The 23,949-nt window shown below is 37.0% G+C and overlaps 2 protein-coding genes and 1 long non-coding RNA gene across 5 annotated transcripts in view; 1 reads left to right on the top strand and 2 right to left on the bottom strand.

The window, feature by feature from the left end:
* Atg1 (Autophagy-related 1) overlaps positions 1–23,949 on the bottom strand; it is a 37,921-nt gene that overhangs the window by 7,469 nt on the left and 6,503 nt on the right. Inside the window, exons 2-12 of one of the 3 annotated variants that reach the window (XM_053754014.2) lie at positions 23,628–23,804; positions 11,104–11,320; positions 10,774–10,847; positions 10,521–10,681; positions 9,927–10,063; positions 9,107–9,199; positions 8,022–8,135; positions 4,991–5,190; positions 3,884–3,991; positions 2,542–2,662; positions 1,382–2,325 (exon numbers count right to left, since the gene is read on the bottom strand). In XM_053754014.2, coding sequence (XP_053609989.1) covers positions 1,382–2,325; positions 2,542–2,662; positions 3,884–3,991; positions 4,991–5,190; positions 8,022–8,135; positions 9,107–9,199; positions 9,927–10,063; positions 10,521–10,681; positions 10,774–10,847; positions 11,104–11,320; positions 23,628–23,804 — 2,346 coding nt within the window. The remainder of the gene's footprint in view (positions 1–1,381; positions 2,326–2,541; positions 2,663–3,883; positions 3,992–4,990; positions 5,191–8,021; positions 8,136–9,106; positions 9,200–9,926; positions 10,064–10,520; positions 10,682–10,773; positions 10,848–11,103; positions 11,321–23,627; positions 23,805–23,949) is intronic. The other 2 variants (XM_053754016.2, XM_053754015.2) reach the window with 2 other exon arrangements.
* LOC128674981 (uncharacterized) lies at positions 12,223–15,864 on the top strand. Its single transcript, XM_053754018.2, has 4 exons — positions 12,223–12,642; positions 13,417–13,909; positions 14,119–14,256; positions 14,474–15,864. The coding sequence occupies exons 1-4, from the start codon at positions 12,593–12,595 to the stop codon at positions 15,329–15,331; spliced, it is 1,539 nt and encodes a 512-aa protein (XP_053609993.1). The 5' UTR covers positions 12,223–12,592; the 3' UTR covers positions 15,332–15,864.
* LOC135309836 (uncharacterized) lies at positions 14,883–21,503 on the bottom strand. The gene is made up of 2 exons (XR_010370055.1): positions 17,766–21,503; positions 14,883–17,280 (listed from the first exon to the last, which is right to left on the bottom strand). It is a non-coding gene; the product is annotated as an uncharacterized LOC135309836 (long non-coding RNA).

The following is a 23,949-nucleotide window of genomic DNA, read 5'->3' as shown; positions in this document are numbered from 1 at the left end:
ACTTAGCAAATGATTTTTTAGCGTAGAATGTGACGATTTTATCGAAAATGGTTTTTTACATATTTTACATTTAAGCCCACTGTCATTCTTCGTGTAATATGTATTCCTCAGCTTTTTATATTTTTTTTTAGGATTCGGAGAAGACTCAATACTCACATTTTCTCTAGAACTCGTAAATGTGACATCAGTAGACACATCCAAATCACCATCAAATCCATCATTTTCCATTTTGGCGCAAAGATAACGAGTAATAGTAACCAACGCGCTAAAATATAATTCCAACCCAATGTTTCAGTTCAATTGATGAACCAGTATTTATTTACGATATTAACCGCAACACAATATACTAACAGATATTTAACTTAACACATTTCCTGGTCATGATACGAACAACAATTCGAATAGAACGATATTAAAACGAATGAATGACGTAAATTAAACCGGGCATCCAGCAACGCATAAGAACAAATATACCTACCTACCCTCACATTAAAATATTAAACACCACGGAAATAAGTATTTTTCTTTGTCATTTCCAAGATAATAATGGCGAAATAGGAATCGATGTTATTTTGAAAATTGTAAAAAAATAATATTCACGTAAGTACAAAATTAATAAAATACAGTCTTATTTTTAAAATAAGTCTAAATTTGACTGGCCTCGTGGCGTAGTGGTTAGTGACACTGACAGATAATCCGGAGGTCGTGGGTTCGATTCCCACCCAGAACAATTGTTTGTGCGATGAACATGATAATTTATTCTGTGTCTGGGTGTTTTATCTATAATATGTATGTATTTAGAAATTTATATTTATTAATTGTTTTTACTACCCATGGCGTTATATGAATGTAGTGACATATTTATTATTATTAGCCAATGTCCAGCAGTGGACGTCCATCGGCTGAGACGACGATTTATTATTATAATTAATATTGTAGCCATCGCTATAAAACGGTGAGTCTTAAAAAAAGGCTATAAGGAGCCTTTTTGACCGCTAAAATGATAAAACTCTAATTACGACGCCAGTCTTGTAAAAAGGCTTTAAAAAAAGCCTAGGCCTAAAAAAGCCTTAAGCTCTTTTTTAGTGAGCAATTTTAGAACTACTGTTTCGTGAGTCCGCCTTTAAGAAAGACTCGCAAGCTTTTAATAGGGCTAAAAGGCTCGAGCCTTTTCGACCGCTACAATTGTGAGTCCGCCTTTAAAAAAGACTCGCAACTTTAAATTTAGGGCTAAAAGGCTCGAGCCTTTTTGACCGCTAAACTATACTCATGGTATGAACTGGAAGTCTGTTTTTGATGAAGAAAAATATTGAGAGACAATAGTCAGTTCAGGGGGCGCAGCAGAGATGTAGTCGGGCAGCTGCTGGTGTACAGTACTCACCGCCAGGATGGTCTCCTCCTGCAGGTTGGGGATGTAGACGGGCGGGTCGGGCTGGTGCAGCTTGAGGCCGCGCAGCAGAGCGTCGGGCAGCTGCTGGTGTACAATACTCACCACCAGGATGGTCTCCTCCTGCAGGTTGGGGATGTAGACGGGCGGGTCGGGCTGGTGCAGCTTGAGGCCGCGCAGCAGAGCGTCGGGCAGCTGCTGGTGTACAATACTCACCGCCAGGATGGTCTCCTCCTGCAGGTTGGGGATGTAGACGGGCGGGTCGGGCTGGTGCAGCTTGAGGCCGCGCAGCAGAGCGTCGGGCAGCTGCTGGTGTACAATACTCACCGCCAGGATGGTCTCCTCCTGCAGGTTGGGGATGTAGACGGGCGGGTCGGGCTGGTGCAGCTTGAGGCCGCGCAGCAGAGCATCGGGCAGCTGCTGGTGTACAGTACTCACCGCCAGGATGGTCTCCTCCTGCAGGTTGGGGATGTAGACGGGCGGGTCGGGCTGGTGCAGCTTGAGGCCGCGCAGCAGAGCATCGGGCAGCTGCTGGTGTACAGTACTCACCGCCAGGATGGTCTCCTCCTGCAGGTTGGGGATGTAGACGGGCGGGTCGGGCTGGTGCAGCTTGAGGCCGCGCAGCAGAGCATCGGGCAGCTGCTGGTGTACAGTACTCACCGCCAGGATGGTCTCCTCCTGCAGGTTGGGGATGTAGACGGGCGGGTCGGGCTGGTGCAGCTTGAGGCCGCGCAGCAGAGCGTCGGGCAGCTGCTGGTGTACAGTACTCACCGCCAGGATGGTCTCCTCCTGCAGGTTGGGGATGTAGACGGGCGGGTCGGGCTGGTGCAGCTTGAGGCCGCGCAGCAGAGCGTCGGGCAGCGCGCGGGCCGGCGACCCGGCGCCGCCGCCCGCCTCGCTGCTCGCCTTCAGCGCCAGCCCCACCGGCGGCGATGTACCTGCATACATTGTAACCGTTTCAATAACACAACCACACTTCGAATTTCTGATAGAAATACCTATCTCACGGTTACAGACACAAAAACTTAGAAAAATTTGTTTTAAACTTTTGGATCTATTATGAATAAACTTTTAAGTATCAAAACAGCTTATCGCCATCCCAAAGAAACAAGAATATGCATTATTTTGTACAGAAGGCTGAATTGTGCACATACCGGATCTGTGGGGGCTGGCGGTGGTAGTGGGGGAGACCTGCCACAGCGAGGGGGGCGGGGAGCTGCCGGAGTTGCTGCTGCGGCGGCGCGGCGCGCGGCCCGCGCTGAGCGGGAACGGCACCTGGGGGAGACGCTACCAATCAATATTTGTCCATGTCTGACACAAGGATCTAGAAAATCTTGTGTTCTGTGCCTTTAAATTCGTAAGTATTTTTGTATTTGTAGCTAGAAGCAAGCAAGAATTATCTGGATAGATGATACATCTTGATTCAGAAATCTTGTGTTCCTTGGGTTCCATTCATTGTCGGCTGTGAAGTCAGGCTCGAGTTCAGCTTAATATATAAACCTGAAAATGTTGAATATACGGTTTTGGGTTTTCGATCGTCCCTTGCCTGAGGTTAACCGTCTTTGTGAATGTTGTTGTTGCCTATCAGCTATCAAGACTTTTTATGCCTTAGTTTTAATTATTATTACTTAAAATAAAATCCCAACACCAGTACAAATACACTATTAATGTACATGTAAGGGGGCCACTATCCAAGTGATGACTTTAACAACATCCCCCGCTTAAAGTACCTACTTTAAGAGCTAACTAATTTCAGGCCAGATTTTATTTTTCTGAAGACAACCGAATTAGGTCAAGCGAGGCGTGCACTATGCTTAAATGGAACGTGAAGCAATTGAAGTCAATTCTGCTAACAAATTATCGAAATAGTTCCGTAGTTCCGTTGGTATCCCTCCGCGCACGTCTGGAGTGCCATGAGAAGGAGAAAAGGAAAATATATAAGTATATAGTGTATGTAGTATAAGTGTCTTATTTCATGTATTTATGTAAGTATATATTTTGCAACCAACAACAACATTATTATCACTGAAAGGTTGACTGTTAGATAATGCTTTTAGTAGTCCGTCTGTTAGTTTTACACGTTTTATTTTTGTGCAATAAAGTTTAGGTGAAACTCATGCACCCCAAGAGTAAAAACTCGCCGAGTCATGACTTTTTTTACTTGCTGCAGCAGTCACATGGTCTTTACTAAGTGTTTCATATGTAAGAATATGTAGTGTCATATGATATACATATATGTTTAAATGTTCCTTTCTTTGTAATAACATGTGAGTGTTTACAGTATAACATAAATATCTAAATCGTAGTGATTTATAGACTAAAACAAAGTCGCTCTCCGCATCTGTCTGTTTCTAAGCTTTCCTCTTTTAAACCGCACAATGGATTTTGATGCAGATTTCACTGTTAATTAGACAATTTACTCCCGAAGGTTTATAGACTTCGTTCGTAGCCGGACCAAGGTCGCTAACAAATAAATAATTCGTGAGAGCGACTCACAGTGGGCGGCGAGAGAGAGCCGATGTTGGCAGTGTTGCGGTTGGAGCGCAGCACGTCGATGGGCTGCGAGCGCGGGATGTTGTTGTTAGAGGCCAGCTCAAGCGGGCTCTGCAATATATACACATTATATACCGATACACTAGTCAAATACCAAGGACTAGATTAGCTGACATCATAAACAACGTATTGTCTATTACCTCTTTTGATAATTTTTTTAATCCAATTAAATTTTTGCTACTTTAATGTACATTTTGCTTTCATACCACATAGCAGAATTTCCACTCTGATCAAATAACGACCAATTGTTGTGTGGAATGGAACTCACCAGAGGTAAATTAACTTATTTCTCTTGAATATGTGCAAATGTATTGAGTTATGTTAAATAGCTTGAACAAATATTGTTGTTTATGATGTTAGAAAGTTATCTAATCCTCATAAGATGTTGGTGTTTTACAAATAACCCTGTATATGTCAAGCGGAATATATGTATATACGTAATATGACGCTATTAAACATAGCGGAAGTGATGATGATAGGTTGTCGTAACATGTGTGAATATAACTAGGAAACTAAGATGGTAAGATAGACAATTTATTATAAAATTATAAGAACGTAGTATTTAAATATATAGTACAATATATATGTGATTATAAAATAATACACTGTCATATAGGGGGCATTGCTGCGATGACGAAAGATGAGGAATGATTGAACAGCAGAGGCGGCACGTGCGCAGCAGCTAATGTCTATTTAACTTTTTATTTTCAGTTTGGGCAACTGTAACGTAATTAGTAATTAGGTTAAGTTTTTAATCAATATTTCTATACTAATATTATAAATGTAAAACCTACTTTCACGTCAAGACGAGTTTGTATATGAAATACTATTTGCCGTGTATCACCCATGTATCTCATAAATTGTTGTCCAGTGCTTTTTGCGTGAAAGAGTCACAAACATACATTTTGTTTATAACTCTTGATTAGATGGTCAGATGGTGAGTGACACCGTTGTCCAGAAACAAGTGCCATACCGTCATGGGAACGTGGCCGGCCTCAAGAACTTTCGCATTTATTTATGAATATGATATGGTCTCAAGTTTGAGCTTACCCTGTAGGGCAGTGTGGCAGGCTCGAGCGCGGGCGGGGGCTGCGCGGCGGCGGCGGCGCGCGGCGTCGCCAGCTGCAGGGAGCTGGGCCGCGGCGCCGCCTCCGACCCGGACGACGCCGAGCCCGACCCCGACCCGCCATCCATCGGCTCCACCACCACGAAGTCCTCCTCGCCCGCCCATGTGTTGTCTGATGACTCCGCTGGATAATTCATCGCAATGTTACTCTTTCACAATAGGACATAAGGTGACGTTCCACGAGAAAATGTATATATGGAGGGAAGTCATTTACTAACTCATTTTTATAATATGTAGATACTAGCTGCGACCCTGGGTCCGTGGGAATTTTGGGATAAAAGTACCCTATGTGTCATTCCACGTTATATTCTACGCGTGACTCAAATTTCATAACAATCCGTCCGTCGATTTTGCGTGAAAGAGTAACAAACATACATACATCCTCACAAACTATCGCATTTATAAACGTCGTAATTCATTGCCTTCCATTAGGTACCGTTTCTGGTAGAATATCGTGTCCCTTGGGGATAAACATTTGATTGACATTGTGATATTTGCAACCGCGTGAAAATAATAAAAGAAAGATTATAAAGCCCAAAATAGAACGCAATAACAAAGACTATGTCATTTGCAGATGAAGGTTAAATAAAGACTGGTACTTATGTACGTACAACAAAACAACTATAACTTCATTCCGTAGGTATTCATTAAATCAGCCACAAAATTAACCGCTGACTTACCTTATTTGAAAAGATAATCACAACAACCAATCAGGGATCATTTTACAATTCGCTTTGTTACGGATCTTACAAGAAAATATCTTCAACTAGTATGTATTGCGCACTAAAATAGGACACATGACGGCAATCCTTAGACAGCGACACTTTTGTTGACTAATATGCAAGTAATTGATCTAATTTATGTACTTAGCTATATGGTAATCTGCCCTACTTTATTATCTTTGTGGAAGTGTCAATATATCTAATGTGAATACGAGCAATATGTGTATCTTCTAAGAAACGATATTTATATGTATGTACCTATTCGTTTGCAGAAGTTATTTAATTTGCCAGATTGCAAAGAGCTGTTCGCACGTGTCAATTACTCCTTTCAATATTACACGTAATTGTGATGCAGATCTTATGCAAATAAAATTAAAATATGAGTAGGGCACGATTGTTCTTACATAATAATGTGTATTTACTTATCCTTGTATTACATTTGCTCTATGGTATAAGTACAAATGAAGACAATGAATTACTGAGTCATTATTGGTACAGCGTAAGATTAGAAAAGGCGACCTTACTGTTTTTTTTATGTTAGGTCACACAGATTGTGTAACAATAATAAATGTATTATTAGACGTGTTTATGTGATTTGTTTACGTGGAATCGAAGGTCTGTCTACACATAAGGCAACAAACCTATTGTTCCTTCGCCATGAGATTTGTTAGTTATACAAACATCATAAATACGCACAATACGCACATTCATGCTTTACGTCCGTCAATAAGCTGCCGTTTGGATGAAAACTAGACCCATACTAAAACTATACTAAAATGAATTAAACAATTTGAGGAGCATGAAGACAATATAAAAAACATAGTAGTATATACAAAGTTACATAAACAAGCTATCACAATTACGTTGAGAGTTGTAAATAAAACCTGAATTAGAAAATGTTTTTATAAATGTTCCGTTATATTACATATAAACTTAATAGATTTGAGGAAATGTGTATTTAAGTAACTTATTTGCCGAAGATAATTCGAATATACGATTTACACATCAATTACTTGATTCGTTCAGATGTTGGGAGTGATTGATCACATCATTATATCTACATAATTCTACTTTTTGCCGATTGATTTGATTAATCATGATACAGTTTGCGTTACTGCGATAAGATTAACATTCATATTACAAGATGTGTAATTGTATAGACAATAGATTAAATTTGTTTTTTTAGAATCCAGTTCTTTATTAGAATGTCTATTCGATAGTAGTTCTTAGTGGACAATTTATTGGTTTGTGTAATATTTCAGTACAATACAAAATACATAAATAAATAAAATACATAGGTATATGCATGTATTGTCGAAATATTCTGATAATAATTATTTTGATAAATAAATGTTGGCCATTTTCCGCGCATTAACAATTAACTAAACAGATAGTTTTGTTTAAAAGGAAATGTTAATAGATCGGCCCCCAGCAACTGAGAAATGAGAACTTTCACCTACAAACGAACGGACCAGTACGATATAAACAGTTTGTCCTCAAGGGTACGCTAATCAGTGGGTTATCACGTTCTTAAATTGTACACAATGCAGTCACTGATAGTACTTAATTTATAACCATATAATGGTTATATCTTTGTAAATATCTTTAAAATAGTTATTAATTGCAACGGTCGTAAGAACTACTTATTATCACAGCATGATATTGGAGAATTGATGTTATTAAAAAGAGTGCAAGTGTATTTCTTAACAACAATAATTAAATTTAGTTCAATGATCTCATAAAAGAGGCGCTAACCAATGAATCAAAGACTTTTTATAGAAAAATGTTTCTATGCTTTGTGTGCACGCATTTTTATTAGTAACTAGCGGTCCGCAGAAATTTTTGTGATTATTGCGAACAAACGGCCAGAGGACTTTATTTTATGGTATGTATATGTATAATGAATATTTCTTAGCCAACTCATTTCCAAGAAACTCATGATTCGGAATATGCGTCACAGACTTATCGCTTCACCTAAACACTGCAATAATACGTCAACACGATATGTATAGATAAAATGAACTATCAAGATTGCCTAAAATCGGTAGTCGATCAAACAAACCGAAAATGGCCTTTTGAATTAAAATAAAAATAGTAATATAATTGGATGAAATGTCTACCTCAAGATGCAGGCTGCTAAATCGTACCCAATTGGTACGAAACCCGAACCAGCTAAGACAACTAAGCGAAGACGAAAGAGATTAGAAATATAAGCATGTATGTGGTTACTTACCAGAGGAGGTGGGCTGTGGTTTCCGGTGCGGGTGAGCGGGCGGCGGCGCGGAGAGGCGCGCGCGCGCCGGCGCGCTCGACGCCGCGCTCGACACGCCCGCCGCGCTCGCGCCGCCTGCGCACACAAGCTACTATACTATACCGCGTCATATACACTAACTTTTTTCCTATTCCCAACAAGTTACGAACCAGCAGTTTCGATGGCGACCGAAAGAGTAATGCAGGCTACTTGGCAACTTGTAATTAACCTTTAAAAAGCTGTCACCCAACTTTTAGAAGCCGTTATGATCCCATTTCTGGGTAAAGGCCTCCCTTTATGAGCTCACTGCTGAGCGAATATTTCTTAAGCTTTGGAGAGACAGTCTGTGTTATATGTAAATAGATATTATGAAATTAATAGCTATTGCTATTTGGCTAAAAAGTCATGTGCTGTATTATGATCATAATCTCGCCTAAACCTTTCCTAATCAATTTTTTTTGTTAAACTAAGAAATATCGATTATCCATCTTGACATTTAAATTCTAACAAAAAATATTATGCAATGATGACAGACAGGCGTGGGTTAATGAAGTCGTAGTCCTTGAAAATTTTGAACTATTTTTTAAATAGCCGGCAACCAAAGACAGTCAAGCCATGCCACTAAAGTGAAATTGATTGTACTCAACGGATCAAAAACTATTGTTAACGCGAGATAAAACTTTCACAGAATTATAATGAATTTTCTCCACTCCATGCATAAACGAAGCGAGAAAATATAGGTCTAGCAACTTCGTGTCCGATACGCATATATTATCTGACTATAGGATCAATGGACAATCGGAGTAGAAAACAGAAGGAGGAAAGACTGTCATAAAAAACTAAAATTATAGCACCACAGTTTAATAAGTAATACAGTTTAATGGCTTTGATATTGCGGAAACAGTCATCAAAGTATAAACTGACATTGTCCTGTCTATAAGCTCTTCTCCAAAATGAATTCGTAGTTTAAGGAACGTCGGTCACTCTACAACCCCACCGCACCTTTCAGATGTCACTGTACCGCGCACGAAGTCACAGCCTACTTTAGTAAGTGATGTTATAAGTACCCTGGCTGTGCCCCGACTCTTCTAGGTAACAGTTAGTATCGCCGTCGCCCTCTACATCGCCCTCCAGAATGTCAGGCAGATCCGAATCCAAACCTGAACAATATAATATACTATGACTGAACTAAACTTGCTTCTGTGTGCGTTTTTTCTGTACTAACGATACTAGTTCAAAATTTCATGGACTATGTATGATATTAGTAAATGAGCGATCATGAAAACTAAACATTCTAACGATGAAGTTAAATGTTGACATTACTACTACTAAAACAACCAAATACTGTAATTTACACAAAAATACATACATATGACTTCTCGGAATGCCAATACCCTGTTTTAATATTTTTTGTTACTATTGAATGCAAATTAAACTAAAATACAAGTAGTACGTACTAAATCTACGCAGTGGAAATTGAGAGAACGCAGTAACAATGGTAACATGGTTTCGAAAGCCCGAACATACACATCACTGATTGATTAGTCATACAAGTATTAGTTTACTATGATAAGTCCTACAACAATCCTAAATAGTGCTATAACAGTGAGTTCGCTTTCTTTCTCGGTCAAACGACTTGAAATTATGCATATACATTGTCAAAGATACGAAAGGTCATGCAAGAATGTACATAAATATATAAAAAAATGCTATACAATCTTAGATGAGTCACATCAGGTAAATGGCAATAAAGTCAGCAGTAAACATTTTTTATCATGTTTGTTCGAACGCGGGTCATTGGTATCATTGTCAAAGAACGAAGTACATATTTTAGTGGAAAAAAGTTTTTAAAAGATGAATCTTTATAACTGAAAGTATGGTACTTACTTGGTATGGACGTAGTGCGTGGCCGCTGTAGGAACGGATGATTGAAGAACACTTCAAAAGGCATGCGCTCTCGCGGATTCCGCCGCAACAGCCCAATCAAGAGGTTACAGAGCTCATTGCTCGTTCCCGCCGGCATTCTGGAAGAATTAATTATATTTAATGAAAACACAAATAAAACTACTTAAAATTTGCATCTTTTATGAAACCGCATACCGTGATATATGAATACTTGTAACATGAGAAATATCTCATGTGTGCCGTCTTTATTATTTGATCATATTACCTTATACCTGTTTACCATGGCGTGTTCAAGATAATAAAAAGTAGTACACGTGATTTTTTAATCATATACCAACATTAAATCAGTGAGTTTGAAGTAATTTCAATAAATTCCTTGCCTTTGGAAAGACCTTGAATGACCAAAGTAGATACAATAGAGCAAAAAGTTTTGTGAAAATTATTCCACTCGACTTAATATAAAACTTATTATTTTTTATAACTTGGCCAGTCAGCTATAGATAGATACACCGTCCAGTCACGTTATTGAAATCACCTAGATGGGTGATTCAGGAATGTGTAGCAGTGGGAACTTACTTGGGTTGTAAATCTATACTGTTCTCGTAGAAGGCTTTAAGTTCATGCGGCGTAGTGGCTTGGAACGGAGCCTTGCCGGTCAGGCATTGGTACACAATAGTGCCCAGGCTCCAGAGATCTGCTTTGGCGTCATACTTCAGCGACATTATGACTTCAGGTGCCTGGAATAAAGATCATTTTTGTTTGGTCAGATTTCGCAATATTTAATTAAATACGTGCGTTTTTAATAACAGTGAACATGTTGATTACTTACCATGTACATCGGAGAGCCGCACAGTGTGACGGCCATGTTTCCTTCTTCCAGGAACCTCGCGAAGCCAAAGTCAGCTGCACGGAAAGAAACGCAGTTAGACATATAATAACGTTGCCTATTGCGAAGCGTGAATATTAATGAACCTAAACAATTATATCTTGTACTCATTGTAACATGATCAGACTTAGACCATGAAATTATAATTTTTTGACTTTATGCACTTTGTGCAATAGAAGTATAATGGTAACTCAGATGAAGAACCTGGTAAGCGTGGGTAATCTGCTAAATAATTTACAAGAAGGAACCCCTCATTCGTTAAAAAAAAAATACCAATTTTCAGTATGATTTCTGAGGGCTGCGGCTGGCGCGGCGGCGCGACGTTGTGTGTGAGCAGAATGTTCTGGGGCTTCAGGTCGCGGTGCACGATACCCTTCGCATGGATGGCCCGCATGGCCTCCGCCAGTTGCCGAAGGAACAGCCGAATGGTGCCCTCGCTCAGCAGACGGTTCGCCTGCAGGTAGTCCGCCAGGTCGCCGCCATTGCAATACTGGAAAATTATATAACTCAGCATATTTTTAAACCTTAAGTCCTATTTTCCGGTACTGTGAGGGCCATTGACGACAAATAATACTTAAATTAGCTAAGACTTGAGATAGTTGTAACATAAGGATATCTGGTGATCGTTATCCTAAATCACAACTATACTTGTATTTGTACCTTGTATCACAACACAACTATCTTGAGTCTTTGCTAACTTAAGTATTCTTTTTTTGCAGGGTAAGCTTCAGCTGTTGTGTTCAGCGACAATACATGTATTGTCATTGCTACACTCCTCCACTTAAGTGAGACCGCACAATTGGGTTCAGAACATTCAACAATGTTATACTTTTTCTTTATTTTTTTCGTAATACAGGTATGAAAGTAATTTCTTAGTAGCAATACTGGCGATACTTTTGTGTCTATATGTAAGTTAGCTGTGGATTCCGTTATATTTGCCCACAACACTATGATTCTGCGGATAATGTTTATTTAACTGTTTAATAATAGATGCTACATTCACGATGGTACGTAAAATATGTGGTCAATTTAATGAGTTTACTCATAGAAAATATAGATATAGTATCATGCACAATTGAATTTGAAAATAATACACTTCTAGTGGCTGACGTAACAAAGGTGCGGTATGTCCTTAAGCCTCAAATTGTTATTCAGAGGGCGATAGATAACGCGATTCAATATTGCAAGAAATTATATTATTTTTATTAAATGATAAGATCAATAAAACAATACCATCCTATAATTGATGAATCAAATTCCGCATTCGAGGTGACTCTTCTTGTTTCTTCGTAAATAAGATAATGTTACTTTACATCATGCTCGTGCGGTGTTACGTATACAGAGAGTGGAGCATATCAGGGAACATGTAAGTAAGCGTCGTACTATCAGTTTGGCTTTGAAGCAATTTATACATTTATCACGTTTTTTACGCATTTCAAGCCGGCTCACAAAACTGAGCTGCCGTTGTGTATGGAACGTTTGCACATCTGTGTAACTAGTGATGTGTTAGACCTTGTCTTTTCTGAATACATGTTTCAGGTGAAACGATATACGGGTCGGCCAAATTATTTTCACGTATATGCAGACTTGTTATCGGGTTTGATTCGCGATAAGCTGTGCCATGCCGCTGGTAATCTTATCATTGAGTGATAATAGTTATAAGTGTCAGTGAGTTATGTGCTGTGCGAAACGTTGGTACTTGCGGCACAGGCAACTGCTCCAGAGTTCGGTTGGCACGTCTTACAATAGTGTGCATTAGTGAATGACCATGGAGGCGAAACATCTTTGCCTATTGTTGCTGGCTTTTGTTCCGTAAGTATTCTAAATATCTTATTTCAAATATAATCAGTGTCTGTCTGTAAAAGTATTAGCTGGTTCACTACGTCTGCTTATGTAGGTACATATATATAATATACTTATACAACTAACACATACTTCGTTTATGTCATGATCATGTAAACGTATCTAGCTATAGTAATACTTTAAAGAAGTTTTGAAGTGCACTTACATTACATAATGCAGAAAATACTTACGTGTTTGTATGAATTACTGACCATAAAAATAAGGAAGACCATAGAGTGTGAGTAAAATAAATTGGTATGATATGGAAGTAATTGTCGTTTATTTTTATTATTCATTCATTAAATAGACCAATCGATTTATGAATGCCAATCTTTCATTTGAAATAAGTACTTAGGTAAATATTTAATTATTTATTCTCCAGTAAAGTCCCTTACATCAACCCATTATACATACAACAACGATCTATATATATATATATATATATATATATATATATATATATATAGGACAAATTGCCAATCTCCCGCGAGAACAGAATCTCAAACAAAAACATTAGTGATATTGTTACAAATGAAACTATACTAGTAATAAATTGTATCATACATATATGTAAAGAAAAGTTTTAGATGGACTATGAAGTATTAAATTCAATAAGCAGCGCAAAATTAAACATTTGTTACACGCCCTTGGTATTTATCGATTTTTATCTTTTACTTATAATTTTACGTCAGCTACTCTCGATAAAAATATATGATAAAGTCACGAGTTATTAAAACATTTCAGGTTTACAACCGTAAGAGGACAGAATGGCGACGATTTACCTATACCGATGGAGAATGATAACCAATTTCCTCCGGAGCAGCAGGCTGCACCGAGCGATGGGGATATGCTCGAAGGAAGTGGAATTGGGGCTATTCCGCCACCAGAAACTGAAGACAAGCCATCAAGTACCACTACCGAACAACCGCCAATTGAAGATATTTTAAGTGGAACCAGCCAACTACTGATTGAACAAGATAGCGCTGACAATAAAGATAACCCAGATAGTCAACTGTCTTGTCCAGAAAAATGTTTATGTAACGTAGAGGGCGATGACTTTACAACCGACTGCTCAGGTGCAGAGCTCACAATATTCCCTGAAACCATTGATTTGAAAACTACAAAACTAAAATTGCAAAATAATAAATTAACAGAAATACCAAAGGAAATATCTACCTTGACAAACTTGAAGGTTTTGAACGCTAGTGGCAATTTGATCCAGGATTTGGCTCTCGGAGTAAGTACAACCGGTAGTTTCTTATTTATTCGTTCATCTCCTAAATATATATATATTTTAATATTTGTCGAAACTAAATTTGCTTTACATTTATGGTCCAAGTGTTGAAGTAGACAAAATCTTAAGACGGAGGTTTTATAGGATAATTTTTGACATATTTTTCGAACTTATTTTGTTCACTATTTTAACAAAATAAAAATTTGTTGCAGTCAATCAGCACGTTGTCTGGACTACTTGTTCTAGACCTACAAAATAATCGCATGTTACAATTTCCAATGGATCTGAAGAATAGTTTCGGATTAACAAAATTAGAAACACTAAATTTAGGTGGAAATGACATTAGAGAGGTAAGATTTATTAATTAAGTTGTATACAACAATTTTTTTATTATATTTTATCAAAAGTTAAACTAACGTGACGAGTTTAGATAAAATAAGCACATTAAAATTGTTTATTGTCAATAATTTAATTTAAGTTAAATTAAATTAACTATATGCAAATAAGACTGCCTATTTATTTGCATATAGTTAATATTAAATTAACATGAACCTCTTCATGTTTCAGCCATTGGAATCTGACGCGTTGGGAAAATTTACATCACTGCAAAATATTGTTGTACCCGCTAACGCATTTGATGAAGAAGTCGAAGCGGGATTATGCAAATCATTAGCTAGCAGTTTAAAAATAATATGTGTTGACACTTGTGAGAAAGAAAAAACATGCCCAGATTCACTAGATGATATTGAAAACGATTTTATTGATGCTCAAATCCCAGGAGCTATATTTAGTGATAACGAAGAAGAAATTGACATTGAACCAACAGTGGATACACCTGAAATAAATGGTGTACACAATGAAATGCCTATCTCAGTTGATAATGAGACCCCATTAGAAAATGAAGTAAATGAAAAAGATTTAAACATCTCAGAAACAAGTCCAGTAAAAGAATTTTCTTCCCGGAGTGATATAAAAGAACCCGAGACTGGATCATCAAATATTATGCCTGAAACAGCATATAGTCCAGTTAAAACAGACGAAGCTACAGCAATTTCAAGGTTTAGTACTTTAGTAGAGGCTGATAATTCTGATGAACCAAGGGGAAAACTTAATATTCCAGCTGAGCCTGCATCTAAACAAAAAGAAGCTAAGCCAGATACAAATGATTCATCTAATTATAAAGTTGGTGCAACTACAGCCGATTCAAAAACCGGGGGTGTAAACAAAAGTATTATTGGAATAATAGTTGCGGGTATGGTGGTAGTAGTAGCTGGAATTACAATTAAAAAGAATTGGACAGCAATTAGAAAGAGATTCAGTTCTAATTCCAATTCAAGAACACCAGATCGTCAACAGACCGCAGGTAATGCAAATGGAACAACTGCTCCAGAAGAAATACCTTTGCAAGATAAATCTCCCGTTTAATGGGTGCATTTTTGTGTTACAATTGACTCTTTGTGGTTTCGATCTGAATGTCATAGAAAATTATTTATTGTCAAAATAAATTTCTAGAACTGCAGTTGGTAGAGACTATGAAAACGTTAGGTGATATTTGTGCTGTGTGATTTTAATACAAAAAGTGTGTCATGGATACTTCGATGTAAGCGTAATTTAAGGCTTTTAATTTCCTGTCTAATAATACTTATTTATACTGGAATGAAAATTAGTACATAAATAGAGAAAACCTAAAGTTGAAAATTGGAGTCACTTTGAAAAACAACCGTAAAATATATTTTTTTTACGAAGATTGTAGTCGATCACACCAGTCAACTTTATCAACGCAGCATGTGCATATGATTATGAACTGAAATTGAAGTGGTGGTCGCTACAATCAATAGTAAAATATGGAAAGAGATACAAAAATGTAAATAAGAAAATCCATTTACGTATATAATAAGAAAATATTCAATGTTAGGTACATGTTTTGTACTTAACATAATAAAAATATATAAATATAATGCATTGTGTAATATTTCACGTTCCTTTGATATAGGATCATAATAAAGGAAACCATTACTTCATGGAATTGCACAAGTTTCAAAAGCAGTTATTACTAGCTACTATTAGGACAGACAGACCACTGCCAATCTTCAGAAGTAATATAATACAATACAAGTACGTTATGGACATGTATAAAACTGAACGTAACATTGTTACGAATATGACTGACAGATATTTTAAAACTAGTAAAAAAACTTACACCGCTGCCGAAGACATTTTTAGGATGATGACTCAGATGATCAGGTCACGATCTCGTAAAAAGCGATAGAAATACATGGCTTGACTTATGATTTTATTTTGTTGTGATGCATGCTTTACTTTTAATACTTTTCGACACGGGCCATTTGATAAATTTCTACATTTCACGTGTTTTTTCTCAAAAATAATACGAGCTGCAGATTGGCCTGGGTCGTTGACTCCACGGTCGGTGCAGTTGCAAACATATATCGCAGCGAAGACGGGACAATGCTCCACGTAAACATACACTAAATACGAAAAGTAAATTCAGTATGAGCTGTGGTATAAGCATTCCCATTTGGGACGTGTGAGTGAGATATGATTCAAGTGTAGCGACCCCGTTTAAATTTTAATTCAATAACAGTCGGCCTCTCGGTCGTTTACGAGGTTTGAGAGGCTTTGTACATTTATTTATTTAAATTAATATAAAAAGGTACCCTTCAATGCCTCTGTACCTGACTATATTATTGATACAAAAACCTGTTGCTATCATGTGAGAAACATTATCAAGAATTCATGCTAGTCCGTGTCTGACCTACTAACATTTCGAGACCCTTTAGTTGCATGTCTGTGGCGCAAACAGCAATTTAACGATTAATGCGGAGCTGATTTCACCCCTAACAAGTGATATCCTAAAAACATTATAAAATTATTTCCTATCAGTTATAAAAATCAATTTTCGAAAGATTATTTCGATTGTTGCAGTAATAAAATAATCTAGAAATAATTAGTTATTACCTTATGTGATGAAAATATGCAAACATTTTTGCATTAAATTGATAAAATGTTGATATAAAAGCATATGGAAGATACCGCGGCGACAACAAGTCTAGATCGAGTTTTTCCTCCGCTTGAAAACAAAGGAAATGGTACACACGTAACAGGTACGAGATTACCGTTAACAACCGACTCTCCTCGGGCTGAGAACTAGGCGGAATCATACATTCATAAATAATGCATTTATGAAGCAAATATACTTTACCGATAATGCTAGTATATGTTACATAAATAAATACACAATTAAAGTTAATATATGCGCGATAAAACACGACGTACTAGTATAAATAGATACCGGTTCTCAATGATGTTCTATCTGCTATAAAGAAAAATCAATCAAGTTTCCACTTCGTATGTTCCTGTAACATATTAAAAGGTTCATTAATATCTGTTACATTATTAATGAATTTTGTATTATTTTATATTACTTAAAATTGTACTGTTTCCAAATTTTGCTACTTTGCTTGTAATGGTGTGACCAACCATAAAGCAATGTAATAAAATGCAAACTCCCAATCAAACTTCAAAATTAAATATGTTATTTTCTAAAATAATGTATTTAAGTATATACCGAGACGACCTCGGTGGCGCAGTAGCAAGGTTCTTGCCACTGAACCGAGAGGTCCCGGGTTCGATCCCCGGTCGTGTTATGATGGAAAACGTTCTTTTTCTGATTGGCCCGGGTCTTGCATGTTTATCTATATATTTGTTATAAAATATAGTATCATTGAGTTAGTATCCCATAACACAAGTCTCGAACTTACTTTGGGGCTAGCTCAATCTGTGTGATTTGTCTTAATATATTTATTTATTTATATAGATACCATTATATGAATGTATGTACCTGCGTCGACTAGGCGTGACCTCAACATGCGCGAAACGTGATGTGATGACTAATTAAATAGACAAGATATTTCTGCAAAATTCAACAAAGGAAAATTAAGTGTACCTATGTTATTTACACGAGATGAAAGATAAAAATATGGGGATCACATGAATAACAACGTTAGTAATGTACGAAAAGAAAGTGACAACCACACACTTATAATACCACAATAATACCTTGCGTCTTGCAGTAAAACGCTTTATTTTCATGGGCAACGAATGATTCGAGAAACTACCTAAGTCATCATATCGAAAGCTACTTGGAAATGAGTAGCGTTCGAAAATGAGAGTGAACTTGGTGGTGATTTGAAATTACAAGTGTATTAGACGGATGGTTAGAAAGCTGCGGTTTCCGCCAGGCCAGCTCGCTTTCCAGCATGGGCGGAGTAGATGGAGTGCGAAATGACGTGTCTGACGCAATCTTTCACGCTCATTTCTCTAGACAGGCGATCGGTTTGTTTGTGCCATCGAGAAGTCAGGGAGAGAAATGACACACGTGGTTTCACATGAACTATTAGTTTACTGATGAACCGTCAATGTACCTTTACTTAAAATGGAAGTAGACTACATTTTCCGTTCCGTTACCTCCCATTAATCTGTAGTGAATGCATTTTCTGACATAAAAACCTTTACCGGTTTGCGATATGGACCGTTTTTTTATACGCACGTTAGATCTTTATCATCCTGCATGCTACCTACATAATTTAAAAATATAACAATATACTGATAATGCATGAAAGATAAGGTGCATGTGAATGAATGAGGCAGGAAGTTATTGCTCCTGTTTTTATCCGCCCCGACCAAAAACCTTAAGTTTAAAAAAAACTTCATGCATATCAAACCACTTATTATACGAGTAGGGACACTTAGTAGAGTAGCGTTTGTACGTTTAAACTCAATTAAACGATATTTATTGAAGTGGTACGCGAACGAAGCCCTGCCAATAGCGTCGAGATACCGGCTCGACCGAGTGCCACGTGCGAGATGTAGGGCCCCAAGAGCGCACACTAATGCGACCACGAGGTCACCACCTGATTGCGATACCAAACGAAAAGAAAGATGTCGCGCATTGGATATCAGCAAATATGAAAAATACTAGCAATAGTCTATTGCTATTGACTAGAATTACATACCTATTAACTATATGAGAATTAAATTAATAACGCAATTTAGGCACGAGCTAATAATACAACGAACACAAAAGTGAAAATAATAATAATGTGAAAAGCACAAATGTAAATTACATAATGGGCCTGTATATGAATGAATAGTCTTGGGCTTTAAAACAGTAAAGCTTACATTAGTGTAGTTAGCGTTAGCATTTAGACAAGTCATGAAATAATGGAATATAACGATTTTAGTAATATGAATCTAAAATACAACATTAAAAACGGGTTCATTAATAATGCTGCCCAATATAATATATGTAATACTTACTATCTCGTCGCCCTAGTTGCAGTGCACCTATTTTGATTGTGGTACTAGACTTTAGCAAGGATACGTTGTTTCTCACGAACATATTAATCGAAGAGATATTGAACAAGAGCGAACGAATGTGAAAAAAAAACCTAATAAGTAATCATAAAATGGCACACTATGCATGTATAAAAAGATATGATATTTCTATATCCAAAAATTATTGGTTAATTAAGAAATGAAGAAAAACTAAATAAATAAATATTATAACGACAAATGAGTTAGCTAGCCCCAAGGTAAGTTCGATACTTTGAGGATACTCATTCAACGATTTATGATATTGATGCATTAATTGGTATAATAGGTAATAAGATTGCAAATTATTCTCTAAATAGCTGGCAAAGTTACCATTGTCTGTATTGTGTTTAGGTTCAGAATGGTCGGGCACATTCGGGCGAGTTCGTCACCTACACACGTTTTCATTCGGCAACACGCGCGAACTCTTGCATAAGATCGCACCTATCCCGTATACCACATACTAAAAGATTCTAGGTATAACACATTACAGAGAACTCTTGCCAAAACTGCAACATTCACCATCTGGTGAATAAAATTTTAGCATGATTTTCAATCTATTATTTATTAAATTTCATTCGCTGTGTTTTATTTTCTGATTCATAAATCTGAATCGGAATTATTTTATGGTATTTTTGCCTTTAAATGATCATGGCTATAATATGTAATACTTTTTATCACTGAAAATGGGTCAGATATAACTATAATTTTAATTCACTACGTCATCAAACACACGTGTCGAGTGAGGCAAAGAATTAACTACGCAGAAGCGTGAAGCCGCGAGCTCTTCCGCATTGTTTTTTAGATCACTAGCAATCGCTTTAAATGTCTACCATATTCTATAAGCTATATATATGTAGTATAATTAACATAGATGGCTCAGGAAATGGATATGGAAATTCAAATTTTAATTTGCTGTTGAAATGTAGTATCGCCTAGATATAATGTTGGCCTCTGCTCTTGTTTTAATAAAGGCATACCTACATCATATAGGTACAGTTTTGTGTCGATATGATATCACTTTATATTTAACAAAGTCAATCTGTTCTAAAATAAATAAGTGACGGCTGGGCTATAAATAAGAGTCAAAAAATTGACGTACATAATTAGTGAAGTCATGGTTGGCGGCGGCCGTCACCGGCCGGCCATGGCGACCATCCACGAAACGTTCCTATCTCAGAATTCGTGCCAATGAACTTCACTTGGCTTATTGTGCTGCGACGAGGGCGTTGCTGTTTTAGTTTTTACGCAACATAAACACTACGTATATATCTAGCGAATTTATGTACGTCTGTGTCGTCTTATTACGTCTGTTATTTAATAAATATACTGTTGTGTCTTCGTAAAGATTTGAAGATTACCCTGCTTGATCTTCAATAACATTTGATGAAATAACATAAAGTGATAAAACAATATCTCATAAAAATAAGTACCTACCAGGGTGGCACTCAGGAAACTACGTGGTGGTACCTCTATGTATCAGAAAAAATCTGCAGCGAATGCAAGATTACCAAAACTAACAAAAGTATATAATACATATAGATTAAGACAAGAAAAGTTTGTTTTGATAAAGTTATTCCGAAGCCTTTGCCCAAGATTTAAGTCGACTTGCAAGTTACAAAAAATCTTTGGTGTTACAAAAAAGGGCCTTTAAATCGGCTCAGGCAGCGCGAAGTTGTGTCGCATTTCGAATAAAAAAGCAGAATTACTAAGTACGCAGTAGCGTATGTAATGTTCGTCGGGAATGTGTCGCTTATCCACAATGATAATATTTATCGATATCAGTCGCAAGTCGGGTCAACTAAACTTTAGAATCTACGGCGGTGTGACTCAGATCAAACTTACAAAAAGTGACTTAGAACAACAACAATGCTTGCCATTGTTCGAATTTGGGCTAGAACAAAATGATAAATATGAATAATATTAATGAATTTAGGCAATGTTTTAAGAAGCCATATAGTAGGCGAAAATCTGAAAGAATTACAATACATAACTAGTAAAACAATACAATACATAGAGATTGCAACAAGTGAAGCACGTACGTAAGCTTTACATGTAATAATTATTGCGCAATTAGTACTTAAATAGTGTGTTGTTTAATCAAGAGGTGTTACTCCCGCCACGCGCTGCACCGTAAAGGAACATTAAGTCAACAAATGTACTTTTGCATGTACGAAGTTGTAGGCGTTAATGTGGTTGTGCGCAATAATATAACGTAGATACAACACGAGGCAGGACGAGTACCGGCTCTGACACGAGGCGAAGCCGCGACACGTGTGGGTATTACAGCAGACAGTCAGACACCATGGCGCGCCACATCCACAAACACCGCTCTAGCTAGATCTGACTCAACTTGTTCCACGAGACCCCAATACAAAAACTAATATGGAGTCCTAATGTTGGAAAAGGACCTAATGTTGGAAAATATTGGCTAAGGTAAATTATATTGATATGATAGTTAAATGATTTCTATTACAGGTAAAAAAGAAAACTTATGACTTTACGTATAAATTTTAGTACGATTACAAAAAATTTTTAGAAATTAGATCGCAAAAGCAAATCGTTTCAGTTAATGAAGTCGTTTCAGTGATAAAGAAGGAGATAAGGTTAGTAGGGCAGGTCCTACTACCAACGATCTCGACCCTATACTGTACGGTGACCGAAGCAAAGTTCTGTCGTCTGATAACAATTTTACATTGTCTGGCATGTATAACGTCTACTAATCTTTTATTGATATCCCCTTGACCTATTACGGCATCCTGCTGCGCAATAATTTCAATTTGGTCCGATTCACGTGAATATTTATAATTTTTATCTTGATCCGTCTGCAATTTTAGTGTAATCTATGGCAGACGAAAATGATTGGAAGCGCACGCACCAAATGCGTGATAGAGAAGTGTTGTCTCACTAAATATTTGACCTTGCGTTTAATCTTCTACACGCATTGGAAATGAAGCGCTTCGCTGATATACACGCTAGCACTGGATTATATTTAACTGTAATGGATCTATTAGAATAGAATTCCTTTTGTCGTATAATTTTAAGAAGGTTAATGCATATGTATTCACAGTTCGCTTTAGGGATTATTAGGTCTACTGACTTTTTCCTAAAAATATTGAAAAGCAAATAACTGTAGAAAAATATCTTGTATGGTAGGTATGCTGGTATGGTATGTGCCAAAACAAAATGCTGCTTGCGGTTTTGTTCGCCGCTTCATTATCAGAAGTAGATTAAGGGCAAGGCCAATGGGTTATGGGCAGCAGTTTAAATGGTTTAATAATACGCAAGTTCCTGGTAATTGTAACGAGCGCCACTTCATTGTATGTTAATTTATGATTCCGGGTTTGTGTCTATTCCATGGGTCTGTGATTATACATAGCAGAGAAAAAAAAACTGCATATGAATATATGGAATTTAAGCATATGTTGTATGACAAGGATAAACTTAATTTTGTCTCATATATTTATACCAAGAAATAATAAATAAGAAAAAGTAACAAGTTGATGGTGATTGTTTAATATTAGTTGTATATTTTGACAGGTAGAATGTATAATGATGAGGAACGTTTTCAAACTAAAACACGTGACTAAACTAACCACATGAAGTTGAGGAGCAGGAGGCGTGACCAAATGCGATAAAGTTTTGAACTAACACTACGTTTGCAGACTGTTTATGGTATTTTAACTAAGACGATGTGTTTGGAGCTGGGTAGATTATATCCACTACATACAAGGTCTATTAATATGACAATGTTTTCTACATTATAGATATTAAATAGATTAAATTGATTTCTAGTAATCAAAGAGTTATTGAAAAGAAATAGGTAATTATTACTTCGGATAAATAAAATAAGATAGGTTAAGCGTTTGATTGGTTACTTTAAAAAACAAGATTTGTATTGTACTGAATAAATTTCAACCAATTAGTTGAAACGCACGTTATTTATTGCTAGTTGTTAAACAAGGAATACAGCTAATTTTTATTGCGATTGCTGCATGTTTACCGAAAAAGCCATTCTCACGTATCCTCCAATGTTGAAAATAAATGCTTCACCCATATTGAACAAGCGGAAGGCAGACAGAAATAAACAATAATAAGTATTCAAACGATTCTTAAAATAGAAATTTTAGCAAACATTGGGGTAAGCAGTGTCTGGTAAATTTTACTCTTCAAGATGAATGTTTATGATAGGTAACAATTATTTTATGAAAGCAAACCTCCAGTATGGACTGCTCGAATTGCTTTTCGTTTCTATTTTGAATTTTATTCGTAGTTCTATGGCCTTGCCTGTCTAATCGTCAGAAAATACAATATTTATAAAATAACTGACCTCCATGACGACGTAGACATACTGTGGGCTGTCCATGCAGTCGTGCATGGCGACCAGGTTCGTGTGGTGCAAAGCCGTCAGCTCGCGCAGGATCTTGATCTCTTTCACCAGAATCTCCGACGCCTTCTGGATGCCCTTCTTGGTCACCACTTTCACGGCCACCGATTGCGACGGACTCTGAAACAACGCAACCGATAAAAATACCTGTTACTCGTAGTCAATAATATCTCATCATTACACTGAAGACGTATACCTACGTATTGTAAACAAAATTATATTTTCTAAGATAAAAGTACAAAACAACAATGACGATAACGATGCG

This window comes from Plodia interpunctella, chromosome 13 (assembly GCF_027563975.2).
Source record: "Plodia interpunctella isolate USDA-ARS_2022_Savannah chromosome 13, ilPloInte3.2, whole genome shotgun sequence".
Classification (NCBI taxonomy): Eukaryota; Metazoa; Arthropoda; class Insecta; order Lepidoptera; family Pyralidae; genus Plodia; species Plodia interpunctella.
The sequence above is the reverse complement of the archived record's forward strand: the minus strand, read 5'-3'. Positions and strand labels throughout refer to the sequence as shown.